The sequence below is a fragment of the Delphinus delphis genome, chromosome 11 (assembly GCF_949987515.2).
Source record: "Delphinus delphis chromosome 11, mDelDel1.2, whole genome shotgun sequence".
In the NCBI taxonomy this organism is placed as follows: Eukaryota; Metazoa; Chordata; class Mammalia; order Artiodactyla; family Delphinidae; genus Delphinus; species Delphinus delphis.
This window is the reverse complement of record NC_082693.1, coordinates 26,911,410-26,933,216: the sequence shown is the minus strand read 5'-3', so window position 1 is coordinate 26,933,216 and position 21,807 is coordinate 26,911,410. Positions and strand designations below refer to the sequence as shown.

Here is a 21,807-nt window from a genome sequence, read left to right as displayed (position 1 = left end):
AGCGCCCCCCACCACTCCCCCGCTTCCCCCGGCAACCTCCCCCTTGGCTTCCCCTTCCCTCACCTCTCTCTCTTCGCCCCTCTCCTCGCCAATCAGCTCACACACCCGCTCTCACCACCACGACTCCCAAGACCCAAACCTTCTCTGTCCCTTAAGAGAGGTGGCCGGAGCGGAAGCATTAGTTAGGGTTCATGGTTCCTTTTCCCTCCAAGATCTCTCTCAAATAGAAAAGCGATTAGGCTCCTTTTCTGCCGACTCTCCTCCCGCTACATCAAAGAATTTCGCTACCTCTCTCAAGCTTACGATCTAACCTGGCACGACATCTTTGTGATCCTATCTTCCACTCTGACCCCCGACGAGAGGGAACGAATTCAAACTGCTGCCCGAAACCACGCAGATCAGGTCCACCTCACTGATAACTCTATGCCCGTCGGAGCCACTGCCGTTCCTGGCACCGATCCGGGCTGGAGTTATCAGGACGGCCAAGACGGTCGCCGCAAACGCGATCTAATGATCCAATGCCTCCTGGCTGGTATGCAGGCTGCCTCCCACAAGATTGTCAACTTCGAAAAGCTAAAAGAGATAACCCAAGAGCCCAATGAAAATCCAGCCGTTTTTCTCAACCGCCTTACAGAGGCCCTAACTCTACACCCGCTTGGACCCTGACACCCCCGCAGGCGCAACGGTCTTGGCCACCCACTTTATCACCCAATCAGCCCGATATCAGAAAAAAACTTAAACGGGCAGAAGATGGCCCCCAGACTCCCATCCGAGACCTGGTAAAAATGGCCTTTAAAGTCTACAATGCCTGTGAAGATTTGGCAGAGTCCAGCCGACAGGCTCGGATGCACCAAAAGGTGGCCCTCCAGACCCAAGCCCTCGTAGCCGCCCTGCGGCCGGCCATCTCCCATGGACAACATCCACGGGACCCGCCGAAGGCAACCCCACCAGGGGCCTGCTTCAAGTGCGGAAAAGAGGGGCACTGGGCTCGCCAATGTCCCAATCCCCGGCCTCCTTCCAAGCCCTGCCCTGGCTGCGGGCTAACAGGCCATTGGAAGAGTGGCTGCCCTACGGCCGGCCCTCCCTCAGCGCCTCCACGTGGAGGGCGGACCGACCCGACGGCTCCACCACTCAAACTCCTGGGATTGGCTGACAACTGACAACACCCGGACTCGAAGACCCCCATCACCCTCGCTGAGCCCAGAGTAACGCTACAGGTAGCGGGTAAGTCCAGCTCATTCCTGGTGGACACGGGGGCTACCTATTCGGTCTTGCCTACATATTCCGGGCCAGTTTTTCTTTCTCAGATCTCGGTAATGGGCATTGACGGTAAGCCGTCCTTCCCGCTCCAGACCGGCCCCCTCTCATGTTACATCGAGAGGCTCCTTTTCACTCATTCTTTCTTAGTCATACCGTCCTGCCCGGTTCCTCTGCTAGGTCGTGATGTTCTCTTCCAATTAGGGGCCTCCCTCCAACTTGCCAGATTTGATCCTAAGGCCTCCTCCTCTCAACTCCTGCTCCCCCTCCTCGTTCTGGCAGCAGAGCCCTCTCCCTCCTCTCTTCCTCCTCCCATCTCCTCCAACACGATAGACCCCCAGGTCTGGGATACATCAAAACCCATAATAGCGACACACCACCCCCCTGTCCTAATCCGTCTTAAAGACCCCTCCAAGTTTCCATCCAGGCCCCAATTCCCCATTTCTGAAACTCATCTAAGGGGCTTATGACCTATTATCACCAGACTCTTAGACCACCAGACTCCTCATCCCCACGGACTCTCCCTGCAACACCCCCATCCTGCCTGTCCGCAAGGCCTCAGGAGATTACCGCCTGGTCCAGGACCTCTGACTGATCAGTGAGGCGATAATTCCCCTCCACCCAGTTGTGCCAAACCCATACACTTTGCTCTCCCATATTCCCCCGTCCACCACCCATTTTACGGTCCTCGATCTCCAAGACGCCTTCTTTTCTATCCCCCTACACCCTGATTCCTACTTCCTTTTTGCTTTCACCTGGACAGATCCGGATACCCAGGCTTCCCGCCAGCTTACCTAGACGGTTCTTCCCCAGGGCTTCCACGACAGCCCCTACCTCTTTGGCCAGGCTCTGGCGTGGGACCTCGCTTCCTGCCCTCTCACCCCCAGTATAGTCCTCCAATACGTGGATGACCTCCTCCTCTGTAGCCCATCTCTCAGCCTCTCAAAACAACACACTGCTGACCTCCTCGGCTCTCGCGGCTATTGGGTCTCTCCAACCAAGGCCCAACTGTCTACACCCTCAGTAACCTACCTGGGGATTCACCTTACCCCCACAACAAAGAGCCTGACAGCCGACCACACCCAGGCCATCTGCGACCTCCAACCTCCAGAGACAGCTGACCGGATTCTCTCCTTTCTGGGCCTAACAGGATTTTTCCGACACTGGATCCCTAACTTTGCTCTTCTTGCTAAGCCCCTATATTTAGCTGCTAAAGAAACCCCCCAAGGACCCCTTACCTCTCCCTCCACTGTTCGACGGGCCTTTCTCACCCTCAGAGACACCCTGATATCCTCCCCTCCCCTTTCTCTGCCTAACCCAGACCGTCCTTTCCACCTCTTTGCAGATGAATGGATCGGAATAGCTACCGGACTCCTTGCCCAACCCGTAGGGCCTTCCTATCGCCCTGTGGCCTACCTCTCCAAACAACTTGACCCAACCATTCGGGGATGGCAACCATGCCTCCGAGCTTCGGCAGCAGCAGCCGAGCTGACCAAACACTCAAACTGACCCTGGCCCGCCCGCTGACTGTATTTTCCTCCCACCGACTGGCCGACCTCTTTGGCCATAAGTCTCTCTCTCTCGGGCCCCTCCCGCATCCAGGAATTCCACCTGCTGTTCATTGAAAACTCTGCTATCTCCCTCAACCTCTCCCCCCACACCCCCCCCACCCCCCCGCCTAAACCCGGCCTCCCTCTTGCCTATCTCTGATACCGGGACCTCCCTTTCCCACTCCTGCCCCCAAGTCCTAGAGGCCCTCAGCCCTCCGAGGGAGGGACTCTTTGATACTCCACTGTTAAACCCGGACCGCACCCTCTTCGTAGATGGCAGCTCAATACTCGGCCCCGACGGACACCGCCGGGCGGCCTACGCGGTAGTAACCATCTCAACCATTATCGAGGCCAACCGCCTCCCAGAAGGGACAACCTCTCAAAGGGCTGAACTGATAGCACTCATGCGGGCCCTCGACCTCTCTAAGGGCCAAAGGGTCAATATCTATACAGATTCTAAATATGCCTTCCTGATTGCACACAGCCATTCAGCTCTTTGGAGGGAACGCGGATTTTTGACCACCAAGGGTTCCCCGGTGGTCAACGCCTCCCTCATCGCAAAACTTCTGGAGGTCCTCCAACTGCCTGAGGAGGTGGCAATCATCCACTGCAGGGGCCACCAGTCTCCCTCTAACCCAATAGCACAAAGTAACTCAAAGGCCGACTCTGTGGTCCGCAAGCTCACCAAAGAGGCCCCTCCAGCTCCGATCTTGTTCCTCACCACCTCAATCCGACCCGCATACGACCCCCACGAAGAGACAGCCCTACTATCCAAAGGGGGCCACAAGGCCGAAAAAGGATGGATTTTTATGGACAACAAAGTTGCCCTCCCTTCAGCCCAAGCGGCCAGCCTCCTATCAGACATCCACAAGTCCCTACACATTGGCCCGAAGGCGATGTTCCGTTTCCTAGATCCCCTCTTTTACATGCCCGGACTCAGAGATGCTATCTCACAAACTCACGCGGCTTGCCAGACTTGCGCGTCTGTCTCTCCACAAGGAGGCCTACGACCCCAAATCCCTACTCACCAGATGCGCAGACACCAACCTGGCGAGGACTGGCAGATTGACTTCACCCACATGCCCCGCTGTAAACGCTTCCGATATTTGCTCACTCTCGTTGACACCTTTTCAGGTTGGATCGAGGCCTTCCCAACGGCCTGAGAAACAGCGGATACGGTCGCCACCATCCTTCTCCAACATATCATCCCCCGATTTGGCCTGCAGATCTCCATCCAGTCGGACAACAGACCCGTCTTCTTCTCTCAGGTGGTTCAACAGATATCCGAGGCTCTTCAGATCACCTGGAGACTCCACCTCCCCTACCACCCCCAGTCATCCGGTAAGATTGAGCGTGCCAACGGAATCTTGAAAGACCACCTCACCAAGCTGTCCCTTGAGGTCCGTATCTCGTGGCCCGACCTGCTCCCCCTTGCCCTCACCCGAATCCGAGCCTCACCTCGGACCCCTACTAGTCTCAGTCCATTTGAACTGCTCTACGGCCACCCTTTTCTCTTCCATAACTTACCAACCCAAAACCCACCCCTAGCTTCCTACCTCCCCTACCTGTCTCTGCTTCGCCACCTTCTACGTGAGCACACTGACCACAACCTGCCGACGGTCACGGTCTCTGAAACTTCCTCTCTCCCTCTACAACCCGGCGATAGCGTCCTCCTCAAAGAATTACACCCCCAATCTCTCAAGCCACGGTGGACAGGCCCACATACGGTGATCCTCACCACTCCCACGGCAGCTAAACTCTTGGGACACCCCTCCTGGTACCATGTCTCCCGCCTTAAAATGGCCCCAACTCCGGAGACTTGGACGGCCCTACCACTGGGTCCCACGAGATTACGGCTTGTCCGTCACCCTGTCTCTCCTCCTGCTGCTCCTCCTGCCACCCAGGACTCACCAGATGTCCCTATGGCGCTTCCATGTCCACGGGACATGGCAAGCTAAAGGTCGGACCCACGCCCGAGTCCTGGGCACGGGAAACTGCCAACCAGATGGGTGCCAGGCCCTGGTAACAGTCCAGATCCCCATCTCTAACATAGAAGGTGTTCCCCTGGGATGGTCCACCTCCGTTGTCTGCTTCACTTACGATCAGACCCGAGACTACTGTCAATGGTGGAATGAGACCTATGGTGGGTGCCCCTATCACTCATGTAACATCCATGTGGCAAAACTAGATACCAGGAGCTCGCTCCGACAATCCCACCTGCTCACCAGAAATGGCAAGGGTCAATTATTCATCAACATCAAAGATCCCTGGGACACAAGATGGGTAAAAGGGGTACAAGGAAAAATCTACCGGTGGGCAACTGATGCCTACCCCATGGGCTCTATCAGGGTCTTCCGCTCATACGTCAGAGCGATCCCTGAAATTATCCAGCACTCGAGCGAGCAGGCCACCATGGTCCAGGAGACGGAACAGGCCCTAGAACGCCAACTACCCCACCCTGACCACAAGATGGACCCTTTTTCTCGGTTGGTCCTCATCCGCCAGGGGGTGCAAATGCTTAATCACACCGGGATAGGCAACATCTCTGACTGCTTTCTATGTGCCTCACTTGGCTGACCACCATTGACTGCTGTCCCACTCGACCAGCCCTTCACCTCTACCCTCCTCAATTCCTCCCAGAACTTACCTTTTCCCCCTTTAAGAGTCCCCATATTTCTTGATTTAGAAAAAAAGAACCTCACAATTTGCTATGGCAGCCGCCCAAACTTAACTAATGATGCACTCCCTTGCAATTCATCCCTCCCTGTAACTACGCCAATGGGGCCCCCACCAGGCTTGTTCTTTTGGTGTAATGGCTCCCTTACAAAAGAGGTCAACTCTTCCTCCCCCTTCCCATGTATCCCTGTCACCCTTGTTCCACAACTCACGTTATATGGCCAAGCCGAATTTCTCTCACTTACCACACAACTTTTTGGCCGACAAAAAAGGGTCATCTTTCTCCCTATGGTCGCAGGCTTTTCCCTCGCCTCGTTGCTGCGGGCATCGGGGGAGGAGCCCTAACACACAGTGTCTCAACATCCCGTGACCTAGAACAGAAACTCCAGCTAGCCATCGAGGCTTCTGCCGCCTCCATCACCTCCCTCCAGCACCAGATCACCTCAGTATCTCGAGTTGACCTCCAAAATCGACGCGCCCTGGACCTTCTGACAGCCGGCAAAGGAGGTACCTGCCTCTTCCTACAGGAAGAGTGCTGCTACTACATCAACGAGACAGGGGTCGTTGAAGACAATGTAGATGCTCTCCGACGCTTAAAAGAACTCCAACGCAGGCAGCGACAATCCACCTCCCCCATCCCCGATTGGTGGCGGTCCACCCTCTATACCTGGCTAACACCAATCCTAGGCCCCTTAATCCTTATCTGCATCCTATTCATGCTTGCCCCGTTTCCTCAGGTTTCTCCACAGCCGTATACAAGAAGTCTCTCGGGTGGCGGTGAATCAGATGCTCCTCCACCCATATGCCTTACTACCCACAGAACCCCCCCGCTGCCGCCCTCCCCTAACCTCCGGACCGCTGGCCGCCCGACTCCCTTCCGGCGCCCCCGTAGAGCAGGAAGTAGCCAGAGACCAAACGTCGCCCCATTACACCAAAGAAGTCGGGATGTAAGGCCAGCAGGTCCGGGGAAGGGCCCAGGGAGTCACACGGAAGCCCCGCCAGGGTGGTTGATGCAGCCGAACCCACGAGTGGCATCAGCCCGGGACTTTCCACCTGCTCAGGAAACAGACCCGGGACTTTCCACTCGGCCCCAGTCTTCCCGCTCCCCGAGGGGCGGAACCAACGGCTCTGAGGCTGATGCAACCGACACCTGACATTGCCACAACACCCGAAAGATTACCAAAAAGGGGCTGCTTCACACAGCAAGCGCCTCCCCTGCGTCCACTCCTATAAATTTTGTTCGCGCCCGCACCCGGGCGCGACTTCTCTGGCGCCTTTCTCTCTGACCAGTGAACCTCGCCCGGGAGCGTTCCCAAATAAAGCTTGTTTAAGCTCTCCTCCGTTTTTGGTGCCGTTCCTTACACTGCTGATTAGAATAATTAAAATCACCTAAAAAGATATATTAAAATATTTTTGGGGCTTCCCTGGTGGCGCAGTGGTTGAGAGTCCGCCTGCCGATGCAGGGGACACGGGTTCATGCCCCGGTCCGGGAAGATCCCACATGTCGCTGAGCGGCTGGGCCTGTGAGCCATGGCCGCTGAGCCTGCGCGTCCGCAACAGGAGAGGCCACAACAGTGAGAGGCCCGCGTGTGGAAAAAAAAAAGTGATGAATATATATTGTTACCAGCAAGTAAATTTATAATAATAACATATTAAACTCATAAAACCTATTATTTCCCATGGGTTTAAGATATTTCTTGCATAGGACATAGGACTGAATATATATGGCATATTTTCCCTTCCTCAGCTTAATGAAAACATTTTATATAGTAAAAGCATCAAATAATGTTTAATATGTTTTATACAATATAGTTCAGCCTAGGAAAAATAATATATATTGTCAATAGTGCAAATATTTTTAGAAGCTACAATTTGGTGTAGCTGGCTAGTCAGTTTCTATAGTAATTCATTTAACCAGAACCTTTTAGAAAATGTTGCTGGGTTGATTTAAGAATTTATTAACGATTAATCTGATTGGTTCCATGATATCCAGTTAAAAATTCTTCAGGCTATAATAACAGCTTTACTTCCTTCCTGCTTTTATTATTTTAACTTCAAATAAATGGTTAAAAATATAAGGTTTATCAATATGCTAAGTTGTCATTAAAATGATTTTCTGGCCTAATGACGATTCTGAATTCCACATTATTTCTCTCTCTAATCTTGTATATAGCAATCATTCCTAAGGCCTATGGCATTTTCTCATTATTCAACACTAAAGAATTTAAGACCACATAATAGTATTCTCATTCATGTATGCTGACTAGCCTTAGAGTTGCAAGATGTGTACAGTGTCTATAAAGTTGTAGAAAGAGTCAATGTGTGAAAATGTTGGACTTTTAGTACATGATATGCCCTTTTTGACAGCACATCAAAATGGAGCAAAAAACATAAAGATGTTCATACTTTAACTCAGTGATCTCACTCTTGAGAAGAAAATGAAATAGATGAGAAGTTGAATGCATGCTATTCCTAATAGAATCTTATAACAAATAATGGAAAACCATCTCAGAGGCTAACAAGAGAGGAAGTAGTGATTAATGCAATAACAATATCTGAAATAGAATCTACGCTACAACCTTTAAAAATAAAAATAAGACTAGGCAGTAACATAGAAAAGTTTATGATATCTGTTAGTGGTTTCCACAATGTAATGACAATGATGTAAAATAGATATTAATGTAAACAAGCATCAAATAGTCATATATAAAATGAAAATAGTTATTAATATTTATTATTAATTTTAATCTTATTGATATGTCACTTTTAAAATTAAAATACAATAGGGTTACTTATTAATCACAGAATTTATTTTCTAACTTCTAGAAGATCGTGCTACTAAGTCCAGTTGGAACACAAAAAGACCTGTGGGTTTTATTTAAGTTAGGTGTCCTAATGAAACAGGACCACTTTGGTGACTCACAGATACTTCCAAAGGGGTCTAAAAGAAGAGGATAAGAGTTATGAAAGGAGGAACATCCAGGAGAGTTGTTGCCTTTTGTTTTAGGTGTACATTTTGGCTGTTAAGGCTCTTCTAACTCCTTATCACTACCTATGTCCTCAAACATTCTTAGAATGTTTAACTTCTGCTATAAATTTCCACACCATATCTTTTAATCCCAATCAGTAGGCTGACTTATGAATCAGATAAGGAAAGTACAGTATTAGAGATCCAAAGGCTGAGGTTTCCAAAAAGGAATTAAGGTAAAATTGAAGTAAATTAAAAAAAAAAAAGAAAAATTCTGTGGCAAACACGAAGGTTACAGTAGGGGCCGGAAGATAACAGAAACAAGTGCAGCAGGCTGGATATAAGTAATTGGGAGCGAGAGGCCCTGTGGTAAACTGCAGTTTGCCCTGTTTAAAAGCAGCAGGCACTACGTAGATCCAACAGGTTGCTGACATGCATGAATGCAGACTTAGGGCTGCCAGATATTCAGAATCCTTCAAGGGAGCCCAGAAATACAGCTGTTCAGGTGAAATCTCCTGAGTTTCTAACTGTTGGCAACTAACTAGAATTAGTTTTAATTTGTCATTCCCTGCAATAGCCTAATAACAGCTGCCTTTGGGCTTATTTTGTTTCACAGAATTCCTGTGTACCACCTCTGACCTATAGTTAGCATGCAGGCAGGGATTTCCTAAAAGGATGATCTTTATCTGCCAGAAGTCACATTTTCAATTGAGGCCTTTCGTAGAAAAAATAAAAAATATTAAAAAAAGAAAAAGGAAAAATGCTAAACAGTGAAGCTAAAGTAAGTTGTGAGCATGCTGGTAAGCACAAATCAATAAGGGCTTACAAACTCTTAAGAACATTATGCTAAGACCTTAAATGTTCCTGAGGAGCAAAACCTTAGAGGATTTTACTTTTACATTCTCTGTAACTGAGGAGACATTCTGAGTCACTACAAAAGGAGATCAGCCCAAAAGGCTTTTTATAAAGATGGCTCCCTTTACTGAAATTACATTAAAAATGATCAGAAGAAAATGACAAAATTTGACCAAGATGGAATTGCTATGAGCTACCAAACTGCAAATAGGACCTGACTGTGTGTGTCCTGTGTTGTGCCTGTTGCTAGTTTCCCTTCAGCTATCCCATTCCTTCCAACTCTCATTTTCCATCCTTGACTGTTGTTAAAAGGAGGTCGCTGGAGACTCCTGAGAAATGATTGGCTGAGTAAAGAAGGAAACCGAAAGAGGTATAAAGGCATTTTTACTTCAACCGTAGGAATTTACCGTCATTAAAGTTAGACTCTGCGGATGGGTGGGAGTGAGTGGTTGGAAGGAAGGGGAGAGCTGTCTATTCAACTCATCATTTGCATCACATGCACCCAAGGAAAAAATGTTTACCTGGTGGAGCCACGGTTAACCTTTTTTCCTTGCTGAGCCGGTGCCCTTGGATGAATTCACTCATGGAAGGGGGGCCCTTCAGAAGAAATGATTCTGTGGAGGTGGGATCAGGGGGAACTCTTAATAAATTCTGTAGGTAGGAAGCCCCTGAAGTCCTGGGACGGCTCTGATCACAAAGGGAAGGTGAAAATTGTCTTGCAGGAGATCCAAGAAAATACATATAGGAAACAAAAAAGTTTTACTTTAATTACCTTTCAAAGCCTCACCAGTGACAACATTATTTATATTGGCATTTAAAATTTTTTAACAAGTAAATCAAGATTTTCACTAAATGTTTAGTTTCCATACCAGGATACAACCCTATTTGGAAACTGTACTGGATACTGGAAAAGAGATTTATTATAGTTAGTCAGTTTGAACCACAAATAGAAAATATTTATATTGTTTGATTCTTAACTGAAAACTCCTAAAATAAAAACTTTACTATTAACTGAATATACAGGGTAAGAAATTCAACATCCAGGACTCTGGAAAAAGGTCATAAAATCAAGCCATTAAAAACCATACAAGTGACTTTTGGACAATATTCACATAACAAATGAAAAAGCACAAAAACCTGCTTTTAAGAAAAAGACTATACATATTCCATTCTATTTGACCTAAATAGAGACATCTCCTTTCAGTCAGTCACCAGTTTTCGGAATATGGACAAAAGTTCCCCTAAGAGAACACATTCATATCCTCGCCTCCTTAGAGAGAAGCTGGTAAATAGCACCATTGCCATTAAAACTATCACCCATGTAAAACATAGCTTCATTCTTAATATTGACCTTTTTGTCTACCAATTTTTAGGTTGGAGGTAAGGGAGAGGCACATTTATGCATACAAGGAACAGCAAAAATGTTAACAGACACTTGAAAAGTATATTATGGTTAACCAAGAGATGGGGTGTGGGGGACAGAAAGGAATAAATAAACACAAGTATCCAAAGGTTTTAATTTGGAAAAACCAACATTGGCAAGGCCCATTTATACACCCACTCCCAGTTTTTCCCTTCCTTTCCTTCCTCCATCCTCCACAATAAGAGCACATTAACTTTTGCAGTTAACTAAAATCTGGCCACTGCACCATACTATGAAGATCGCTGCATGCATACCTTTTCCTCTGAGTGCCACTGCTGACCCGAATGTTGGGTGTCTGTGGGCCCTGACTATGCAGGAGGTAAGTGTCTATGGTGGGCACGGTGACTGATGCCTCCCCACTTACTTTAGGGCTGCCGATCTTGCTCTTTCCAAGTTTGCCTTTGCTGCGACGGGACTGCTCATGGTCAAACTCTAAGTCCTCCAGCCGCTGGGTCAGGGCGAGTTTTTGCTGGATAGCCATTTGTAACAAAGTGTTTAGAGTCTTCTTCTCATCCTCTGCAGCTGCTAACTGTCTCTGCATCTCATCCAACTGTGTGACATATTCATCACATCTGGAACCACAACAGAAAAGTGGTCAGGAGAAAATCTTGGTGAAATTAAGTTTGGAACTTAAGTTGAAAGTAATGAATTTTACTGGAATTTAGATATTTGGAACACTGGTCTTCCTAGATCACAATGGAAGTAATCTATTATAGTAGAAAACTGGAAACAGCAGGTTCAATAACTGATAGTTAATCTATACAATGAAGTATATATGGGGACATTGTTAATAGGTGGCATCTTAAACCCCAGAGACAGAGTTATTGTGGTTGCAGAAGAACCAAAAGTAAAGTCTCAGGTAATGTTCACAGCATTGTGGATGTGTTACAATAGCTTTATAGTTTATGCCTGTAGCATGCAAAAGAATAATAATATTTGTAAAGAAAATATGTACTCTTTATCTATATTTATAGGTTTTATTTTAATTGAGTACAGATTGTAGTTGCTATTGCTTTCAATATGGCAGATTTGCCTGAATTAGAAACCTGAGTATCTTCAATGATTTCCCAAACAGATGATAAAGCAATAGGTGCAAACCAAGATTTGCATAGGGTTCAAAACAGATATAGCCAGCTGTCAGGAACATCTTTATTCAGGTTTGATACTTGTGCTGCAGCAGGAGGATAAGCTCGGTGGTCTTTTTTCTACCAAAAGTAACACCTAAGCATATGTACATTTGGAAGGAAGAATTATTCACAAAATTATTCAGAGTTTTTTCTGCATTTATTTACCTGCTAAGATAGTAAGAGCTCTCCATGAATCAGAAGATAGTTAATGACTTTCTGGAGTTACCCAAAATGTATTGTACAAACTTTGAAATTAACACAAGACTTTTGGTATTTTAAAGAAAGAACAGACTTTGTAGTGAAAGAACTTGAGATCCAGGTGGGTCCCATTTTCTTTTTTTTAAAAATATAATTTAATTTAATGTTTTATACAGCAGGTTCTTAATAGTTATCTATTTTATACATATTAGTGTATATATGTCAATCCCAATCTCCCAGGTTCCATTTTCTTTAACACTGAATGTCAAGAAGCATAGTAGGAATATCATAAGAAAAATCAGGGCTTAGTAAAATAAAATGTGGATTTCAGGACCCTGCATTTATTTTAATTGGTTAGATAAAAATATTTTTAAGAATACTATGGAGTAAGGCAGTTAATATACCTGAAAAAACAAATTTCTGTGAAAATGCATTATTTGAGGATAATAATTCTTATATAAACCAGATCGAGACTTTAAATGTCCCTTTAAAAATGTTTTGATTTCCTTTACAAAGAGGGGGGCATTGTGCACCAAACCCATTCTCCATCCTGCCGCCCTCCACCGCCATAGTGGCCAGAGGTGTGGACATTCTACTCCCCAAACTCTACTGTGCTCAGACCCAGAAGTCAGTTCCCTTCAGTTCTCCTGTAACCTTGTGGTCTCTTAGGCACTCGGCCACCTCACTGCTATTTCCAAGAGTCAATAACAAAGTTTGAGCTTGAGCCTTTTCTCTTCTGACACTAAAAGGAAGCTGGACAGATTCCAGGGCCCAGGATTTTTTTTTTACATTATATCAGCTACATGTAAGTAATTTACTGAATCTGTAAATAAAGCATAAGCATAGTTATGCTTTGTGAATTTTGTACCAAGTTTGCATCATATAAAATATAGAACTATGTTTGTTTTGGCACTGAATTGTGACAGCAAAAAGGAAACTGCAACACTATATTGAACACCTCAAGATTTTGAAAACGTTGAATCAATAATTCTTAACAGTCATTTCAAGTCTAAAAAATAAAATATAGTGGTGCTTCATAACAAAACTGGTGCGGGGAGGTAGTAAGTAATATTTGTCTAAATAATTAGTTGGGCAGTGTGAAAAATTTGGTGATATATATAATTACATTTTAGAAATTATAATTTAATTCACACTATATTAAAGTAAGTAATTAGCTCATATGATGAATATTAATCTTCATTACAAAGTATCTTTTTCACACAAATACTTGCTAATGATAAACACTTATATATATACAGAAATAAATGTCAGTGATGATAATGTAATATTTAGCTATTTTAGGAAGTGAGTTTTTTCCCCCTTATTGGAGGTGGTTTTTTTTCTTTTTTTTTTTTTTTTTTGGTCTAATTCTTTTGGGCACATAAGGCTCTAGAAAAAATATCTATTATATTAATTTAAAAACACTTGTATGGGGAATTTCCTGGGAGCCCAGTGGTTAGGATTCTGCTTCCACTGCTGGGGGCCCGGGTTCTATCCCTGGTTGGGGAACTAAGATCTGCAAGCCGTGCAGCACGGCCAAAAAATAAAAAAAAATTAAAAATTTTTAAAAATTAATAAATAAAAACACTTGTATGTAGAAGAATTGCTTGATCCAGTGTGTCCAGTAGAGGGCTCTGGAAAACAGCACAAAAGATTTTATCTTAGACTTGTCAGAGTGGAATCTCATGTATTTTCTTTACACCTTGCCCTTTTAGATGGCAGACTAAGTAACACTCACGATGCACGAAGATGAACATGGGCATTTTGAAGTCTTTTCCCCATGTACCACACCTAATCTCGCAAGAAAAACTATTACCTTGTTGCAAACATTGCTCTCAGGGATGAGAAAGTTGCTGCATCTTCTTTCAAAGCCTTCAGTTCATTTCTAAGTTTCGTCATAGTTTCAGTCACCATTGCTTTTTCGTTTTCATATTTGTTCTTGAGATTAGCTAATGCCACCTCAGCTGTCTAAAGCAGAAAAATCACAATGCTTACACTTTTCATATCAGGAAAATCTATCATACACATTCTTCATGCTGGGTCTATTTCTTTCATAAATAAAAAGTGAAATTGTCTAGGTTGAATTTTATATAAACATATATATGAACTTCGGACATAGGGCAATTTTTTTTATGTCAAAACATAAATATGAATCTATAATGTGGATAAATTGCCCTAGAAGCCAGCTGTGAACCAGAGTCACTATCAAGAGCTAAGGGAATGATAGTAGTTCAGTAAATATTTAATGCAGATTGTTGAGAGCATGGGATTTTCAGATATGAAGGGAGCCAAAATGAAACTTTATACAAGAAGGGTTTTATCAAGGAGAAATTAGTGAAGAAGCACAGCTTCCAGTCGAAATACAATAGAACTCAAATATTCTTTTGTCACCTGTGCTTGGTGGGTTTGAAACATATAGAATAAAAGACACAGGTCATTGCAATTTATAACATGAGTATAACAAACTATAAATCCATATTATATATTTAAGGAAAAGAATTAACAAAGAATCAATTATTTCCTAAGTCTTTGTATACAACTTCTTCAAAACAATAAATTATAGTCAACTTCTTCACAATCTCCGTAAAATCAGATTCCAAAAAATATATATACATATATTTTAAATATAGAATGTTTCACAAATTTGCGTGTCATCTTTGTGCAGGGGCCGTGCTAATCTTCTCTGTATTGTTCCAATTTTAGCGTATATGCTGCCAAAGCAGGCGCCAAAATATTGAATGAATTAAAGTATTTGTTTGAATTTGGGATTTGGGCATGTTTAAGTTCTTGGAATTAAGAATGTTTCAAATTGAGAACTAGCCCGACACACAGTAGGAAATAGAAACAAATAAACAAAAAATGTTGGCTAAATCGATGCATGAAATCCATGTATATTTAGGGACTGCCTAGTTGATGCATAACCCCCATGGTATTCATATTGAAGCCAAACTGGATACACACCATTTTTACAAACTGTTAACTACAGTTTTCAGAGTGTGTAAAAATATTCAATACTAATGAAAAAAGCCCATTACTAATGAAAAAAATCCATTAGTAATGGGATTTCCCAGGAAGACTACTGTGGTTTTTTAACATTTCTCCGCTTCAAGTGGACAGCTTCAACTTTCTTCTACAAAGTGCCAATCCATTTATAGAGATAAATGGATTCTTTTTTAATTTAAACACTATTGGATAAGGTAGTTTATTAATGTTTTTATTCCAAAGTCATAACTTAATAGTTTTTTTAATTTTTATTTTTAATGTAACTTAATAGTTTTGATTGTATTTAAATTCAGATTAAAATGAGAGGTTACTCATAAAACAGTTTAGTATGTTCCGTAGTGCTACAACTCAGTAGAAACTTTAGAAATGTTATAGATTCAGAAAGTTATCCAGAATGCAGAAGTCGACCTGGGGAAAAATGGCAGTTGTTTGATTTTTTAAAAATTTAGACACATGATCATTTAGAACAGACAGTTAAGTTTAAGTTGTGAAAATGTAGATGTAACAAGTTTGTAAACACGTGGAGCTACATACATGGTCAGTTATCTAAGGGGAAAAGAGAAGGAAGTGACAGAGAGCAAGATCTGAAACAGATGTACAAACTCATTTATTGTGAAAAATGCCCCCAAAGGACTCAGCAATGTTTGTAGACTGTTGTCTACAAAACTGCACAAAGCTTTTTCGGAATTAAGAAAGTGTAAGTATCTCTAACTCATTAGCAGATTTGCTGACGTCTGCAATCACCACATTCTCCCAAAGTTGATTTTCTAAATAAAAAATCTTGTTTCCAGCCACAGAGGTCTAGATCTAGGATACATTAGTTACTTCCTTTGCAATGTTCCCGCAAATTGGATTACAGCATGTACAACATCAAACTGTAATTATCTCTTCTATTCTGACATCCCCAGAAGTCTGTGAGTCTTTTTCTGGAAGGCAGGGACCATGTATTGGCCTTCTTTGAATCTTTAGCATCCATCACAGTTTAGTATACAGATGGTCCTTTGTAAACATTTACTTATCTCATCAGAAGACACTGTGCTTACAGAAAACCTTAAGGTATATTAAAAGTCATAGAGAATGCAGAATGCCTGTTTTAATAAAAACAGGAAGATTCTCTTTTTTTCCTCTATGACAGAATTCTTAGCTTAGCCTTAATAATAAGTATTCCACAATGTCTAAATATAGCGGATGTCATCTGTAGAGACCTGAGCTATTTATGGCACACAGCATCACAGCAATAGCCCTAACGTCATTAAAATGTAAACTAAAGACATGGCTAGAAATGTGTTTACCTTTAATTTACTGAGACCACATGGGCTGTGACACTAATGTAATGCAAATGGTACCACAAACTACTATGAAAATAAAAATTCAGCCAGGAATGCTTTGAACTGCTCTGAATTCCTATGGCACTGTTTATATCACTCTAAAATGCTCGATGATAGGTACTATCTTGTAAATAGTTACAGGCATGTATTGAAATTCTACTAGATTACTAGTCATTTGTTTTTGCATCCCTACTTACTACCTGCCATGAAATATGGAATCAATGAATGCTTATTTACAAATTAGTCTCTCTTGGCTGATCAACCATGCTTATCTGTACTTCTATGTCAATTAAGCATCTTGACACTTCTATAGATCTAGGTTTCTAGGTCAGTAATATTCAAACTTCAGGAAGAAGTCAAAGAAGTTATTTGAATGGCTTGACCAAGAATGCCCAGGATATTATGTCCTTGATGAAGGTCTTCTAAGCCTTATCTAATACGGTATTAGTTATTCATGACCACTAAATCATTGGGTCTTTGGAAGGATATGGTAACGAATTCTTTATTCTGACCTCAAACTGGAGTCACATCTCTCACAAATTCTTCATTCATCCTAACCTTTTCTAATTCCCTGAAGTGATAGCACAAAAATAAGGTCCTATTTTGCCTTTAGATTTGTAAAAAACATGTTTATATAGTGCAAACATTATTACTGCTTGTGGTATAGACCTCCAAATTCTATCAACAGGTTTATGGGAACTGAAGATAAAGATGGAAGAAAGCTGCAATGTAGATGGCATGATAATGGTATGGTTTCCCCCAGTTAAAGGCAAAAGGGAAAGGAAGTCTGAATCTGAAATTAACTTTCACTCTCCAACACTAGCATTGCTCACATTTGCAGGAAGGTATTTGATGTTTTGTTGCTTCTTTTTATCAATACCCTTTATTCAGCACCCTTCTCAAAGGTATCTTTCAAGTCTCACTTTCCAGAGAAAATAACAGAGGTTAAAAATATTTTCCCACCTATATGTCATAGCACTGTCATCCAGAAAAAGCTTGAGGGTGGAAAACAAATTCAGACATCAAGGAGATCTAGGAGTTAGGTAGGATCATGTGGTAGCATTCCTACTTATGCCAGAAGGACAAGATCTATGGTTAGGAAAAATTCTCTACTGCTTAAGCTCTGACTGAGGTGAATTAACATCCCAAGTGGACCTAAATTTCAGATATGTGGTTAGTGGCAGAGTTAGTGCACATTCTATTTTATCTCTATCTCTACCTCTCTCTCTAGAGAGCTCCCCTCTGTTTGCTCCAGCTGCCTGCCAGGGTGCCTTTCTTGCTGTCTCTGCCTGGTGTAAGCTTCCATGCCAGACTATTCTGCATCCCCCCATCTCCTATTTCTACACTCAGTGATTGCTGGGCTCCAGGTAAGTACCGCCTGGACTGCCTTTCTACATCTGCAACTGGATCTTCTCTGTTCCTGCTTTAATTTCCTCACCTCTACCTCTACTTAGTGGGGCATAGCTACTCTCCTGTTTCATCCATTCACGCACTTCAAAGAGATTATTACATTCTGATCCGGCTCTGGCCAGTTTATTTTATTCCTCTAATGACCAGGAATCTGAACTCTCATCCTGATGGTGGTGGACACTCAAAAACATTTAGGAATAAACTAAAGTGTTGGCTAGCATGGCTCATTAGTAGAATGAGATCACCTGTTTGTTGGCTTTCAGCACTGCCCTCAGTGTGGCGATCTGCTCCCGTTTGGTGCTCAGTAGGGACTTAAGCTTGAGGATCTCTTCCATTAGGGCTTCTTTGTCTTTATCAATCATGGGGGCCAGCTCCCGTGCCGCAGCTCTTTGACGAGACAGTTGCAAGGACCGGTCCACAGCTTTCTGCAGATGTTTGATTTGGTCCCGGATTATGGCATTAAGGTTGTAGATATTCATTGGTTCTTTGCGGATGTCACTTGTGTCTAATACTGGAGATGATGGTGGGGCAGTAATAACAGGAGAGATGGTGGGAGTCTTGGTTGGACTTGGTTCTTTGCTGGCCTCTGTGTTTTCTTTTGAAACTGGTTCAGGTGAGGTCCTTGTTTCTACAGGGGATGACACACCCCGCCTGGCTAACCGTGGAGACAAAAGTCCCCTGGGATCATCAGGCCCTTTCAGGCTGCCACTACGGGTGACTCTACTTTGCCTATAGTAGTCCAGCATGACCCTGTTAGGGGTTTCATTATTACACAGACATACATGATGGTAAAGCTGAGCTAGCTCCTCACTAAATGTCACCAACTCATCCTGGGCTGTATTAAGGGTATTGTGATTTTCATTGGCTATGCTGGTCATCTTTTGCAACTCCTTCTCCATATGGGCCATCTTCTCTCCACTCTCCTTGGTGGTCTTCTCAAGGCCTGTAATCTGCTCATCATACATCTGGATCTTACCCTCATACTTCGTCTTCTCTTCAGTATAGTTTTCTACAGATTTATTATATTTCTCCTTTAAGGCCTTAATTTCAGCTTTCAAATCGATCACCTCAGTTACTGCCACCCTGTATTTGCATTCAAGTATCTCTAAGCCATTGATGTCCACCTCATAGTCATGGGTCTCCTCTCCCGAGTCCTGGCCCTTTTCCCCGTCCAGCTGCTTGAGCTCCTTGCTGCTCTGCAGGCCCCTCATGGCATTAACGTGCTCCGTGAGCCGGTGCACCCGTTCGTGCTGCTCTGTCAGTGCCCCCTTGGTGTGTTCCAGCTGCGTCTGTGACTCCTGGAGATTGGCCAGAAGAATGGCCTTTTCCCGTTCTACCTGCAAGGGCAAAAGAAAGTCTCTGAATGACTTCAAAGCAATGTCAGTGATGAGCTTGACCCATTCACATTTGGACATGTATATGTTTTAAAAATGCAGAAGAGCCCATGTTTCCATTACTACAAGTTGAATTGGAGTGTTTTCTTATTTCAGCAGTTCTGGTAACTCAATCAAAAAGTACATCATTCCAAAAGAATTATGCTCTGCATATTTACCCACCCAAATTCTCATGCATTATACACAAGTCAAATCTGGGCAAGCTTCAGTTTAATAATCTATAAAAGGAGCATAACAATGCCTGTCTCATAGGGACATTTGGATGATTTAGTAGGACAGTGAATTTAATGCTCAAGGTATTATAATGTTAGCTGTTGTTAACATTTGGGTAACTGTGGTCCAATTCCCATGACCAAAATGCTTCTACATGGCAAACACATCTGCTTTACAAATTTGTATTTGTATGTGCAAAAGCAACTCTTTCATCTCAGAGTCAGGATATATTTGAATACAAATCCTCTTAGCTGGGTTTCATTACGTATAACAGATTGTACTTGCTTATAGCTGAAGATGAATTGACTTATCCAGACTATTGGGCAATAATTTTAAGTGAAAATCCAGGTAATTATGCAACACAGTATTTGATGAAAAGCCAAGACATTTGAATTTTTGATAAAAGAGATGGAAAATCTCCTAAATATTCTACTATTGGTATTGTATACAATCTCAATGAAATGGACTGGTTTTTTTCTTTTTCTCTTAAAAATTAAGTAAATTTGGTCTGAAAAATCTAAATATCATTTGATTAGTATACATGAATACAATACGCATAGCTGATTTCAAAAAGCTCTTCAATAGGAAAAACTTTTGGATAAAACTAAAAACTGGATGAGAACAAAATGTACTGAACGTGTCTCAGGTTTGTTTTAGAGGCAAAAGTGTTATGATAAATGAGATAATGCCTTTAGGAGAGCTTCCAACCTGGACTTTGCCAATTCCCATTTAACATAAACATTTTCTAAGCCCCAAAGTATGTCTACCAATTTCTTCATGATAGCACCTCCAGAAAACATTAAATAGAACACTGTCTCCTTCATATGTATATGTTCCACATATAGTACTAATTTCCACACTCAATACATTTCTGGTGGAATCATTTGAATAGGGAATGATGTCCAAATTTTATACACACATACACATGTATGTGTGTGTATGTAAATACACACATACATACATACAGGTGTGTGTGTGTGTGTATATTTTTTCTGGACAATTGAGGTTGGTCTGCCCACCCCCTCCAAAAAAAGATAACTAAATTGTGAATAATTTTGTATAACTCTGCCATTACATTTTCCCTCAGCTATTGAGGCTTGAAGTACCTTAAATTGTATTTGGATTTCAGACAGCAGGGCTTAAACTATTTAAGATACATGGTACTTTGAATTATTAAATGCAAAGCACTTTAAAGATTAAAATTACTATTCATTCTAAGTGTATATTTTAATCTCCATTTGTGAAGAACTTATTCAAGAGAGACTTGCTGAGTTAACTGTAATCTATAATTATATATAAATAATATATAATCTTCTACAGTGACTAAGAATAGTTGCCTTATTTCTCTTCTTACAATCTCTGTCTTCTATCTGAAACTGAAGATTTTACTTTGCATAGTAGGGTTGGTTGTTTTGCCAGAAAACTTGAATGCATAATTTGTAAACTCTGTAGTCTGGTGTAAGTACACAATATATTATTATTATTGTTACAATTATGCGCCATAGAAATTATTATTATTTTTTTTTGGCCACGCAGCATGCAGGCTCTTAGTTGCGGCATGTGTGTGGGATCTTAGTTCCCTGGCCAGGTTTCGAACCTGTGCCCCCGAAGTGGAAGCACGGAGTCCTAAACACTGGGTCACCAACGAAATCCCATCCCATAGAAATTATTATTATTATTATTATTTTTAAAGGCAGTTGGAATGACGGTTGGAGGGAGGGGGATGATTTTACCATTTATTTATTTATTTATTTTGACTGCGCCGCGTCTTAGTTGCGGCACACGGGATCTTTAGTTGCAGCATGTGGAATTCTTAGTTGTGGCATGCGAACTCCTAGTTGCGGCATGCATGTGGGATCCAGTTCTCCAACCAGGGATTGAACCTGGGCCCCCTGCATTGGGAGTGTGGGGTCTTACCCACTGGACCACCATAGAAATTATTTTCAATTTTGCTGAGTGTTTACCTTTTAAATAAACACATTTATATGTATTGAGTACTGATAGATTCTTCTTTTGTGAAGGAACAAAAGAAAAGACAGCAGAATTTGCATGTTTATATTAGGACTTTTATAGGAAAAGAAATAAAAGCTGTTTTATGAGTGATTAATTTCCATAAAGTCTTTATCCTGGTCATCTGACTTTCAATTTGACACCTGAATGACTGGTGTGATTTTTGTAACGTTATACATAGTATGAGTATGTAAAATAGAACTCAGAAATAAATAACATTCTTCTCTGCTTGAACTGGCAAATCTGTGCCCTGATGAATGAGAGCTGTGAAAAAAGATCAGCCTACAACCAAGAAACACAAGGTGAGGGAATCCAGCAGTTGGAAAAGAAGGTAATATATTTTGGAGAGCATGGTGAGAAGGAATCTCTTCTCTCTGTCTGTCTCTCTCTTACAC

At 42.8% G+C, this 21,807-nt stretch overlaps 1 protein-coding gene and 1 non-coding gene across 14 annotated transcripts in view; both read right to left on the bottom strand.

The window, feature by feature from the left end:
• Positions 1-21,807, bottom strand: part of BICD1 (BICD cargo adaptor 1) — a 207,959-nt gene that overhangs the window by 30,280 nt on the left and 155,872 nt on the right. For 3 of the 13 annotated variants that reach the window (XM_060026145.1, XM_060026144.1, XM_060026146.1), the window contains exons 5-8: positions 18,041-19,132; positions 13,871-14,022; positions 10,984-11,301; positions 9,828-10,021 (exon numbers count right to left, since the gene is read on the bottom strand). In XM_060026145.1, the coding sequence (XP_059882128.1) occupies positions 9,828-10,021; positions 10,984-11,301; positions 13,871-14,022; positions 18,041-19,132 (1,756 nt within the window). Of the gene's footprint in view, positions 1-9,827; positions 10,022-10,931; positions 11,302-13,870; positions 14,023-16,072; positions 16,096-17,279; positions 17,281-18,040; positions 19,133-21,807 lie in introns of those variants that run through there. The other 10 variants (XM_060026148.1, XM_060026154.1, XM_060026155.1 and 7 more) reach the window with 8 other exon arrangements.
• LOC132434683 (U6 spliceosomal RNA) lies at positions 14,675-14,777 on the bottom strand. Its single transcript, XR_009521398.1, has one exon. It is a non-coding gene; the product is annotated as a U6 spliceosomal RNA (small nuclear RNA).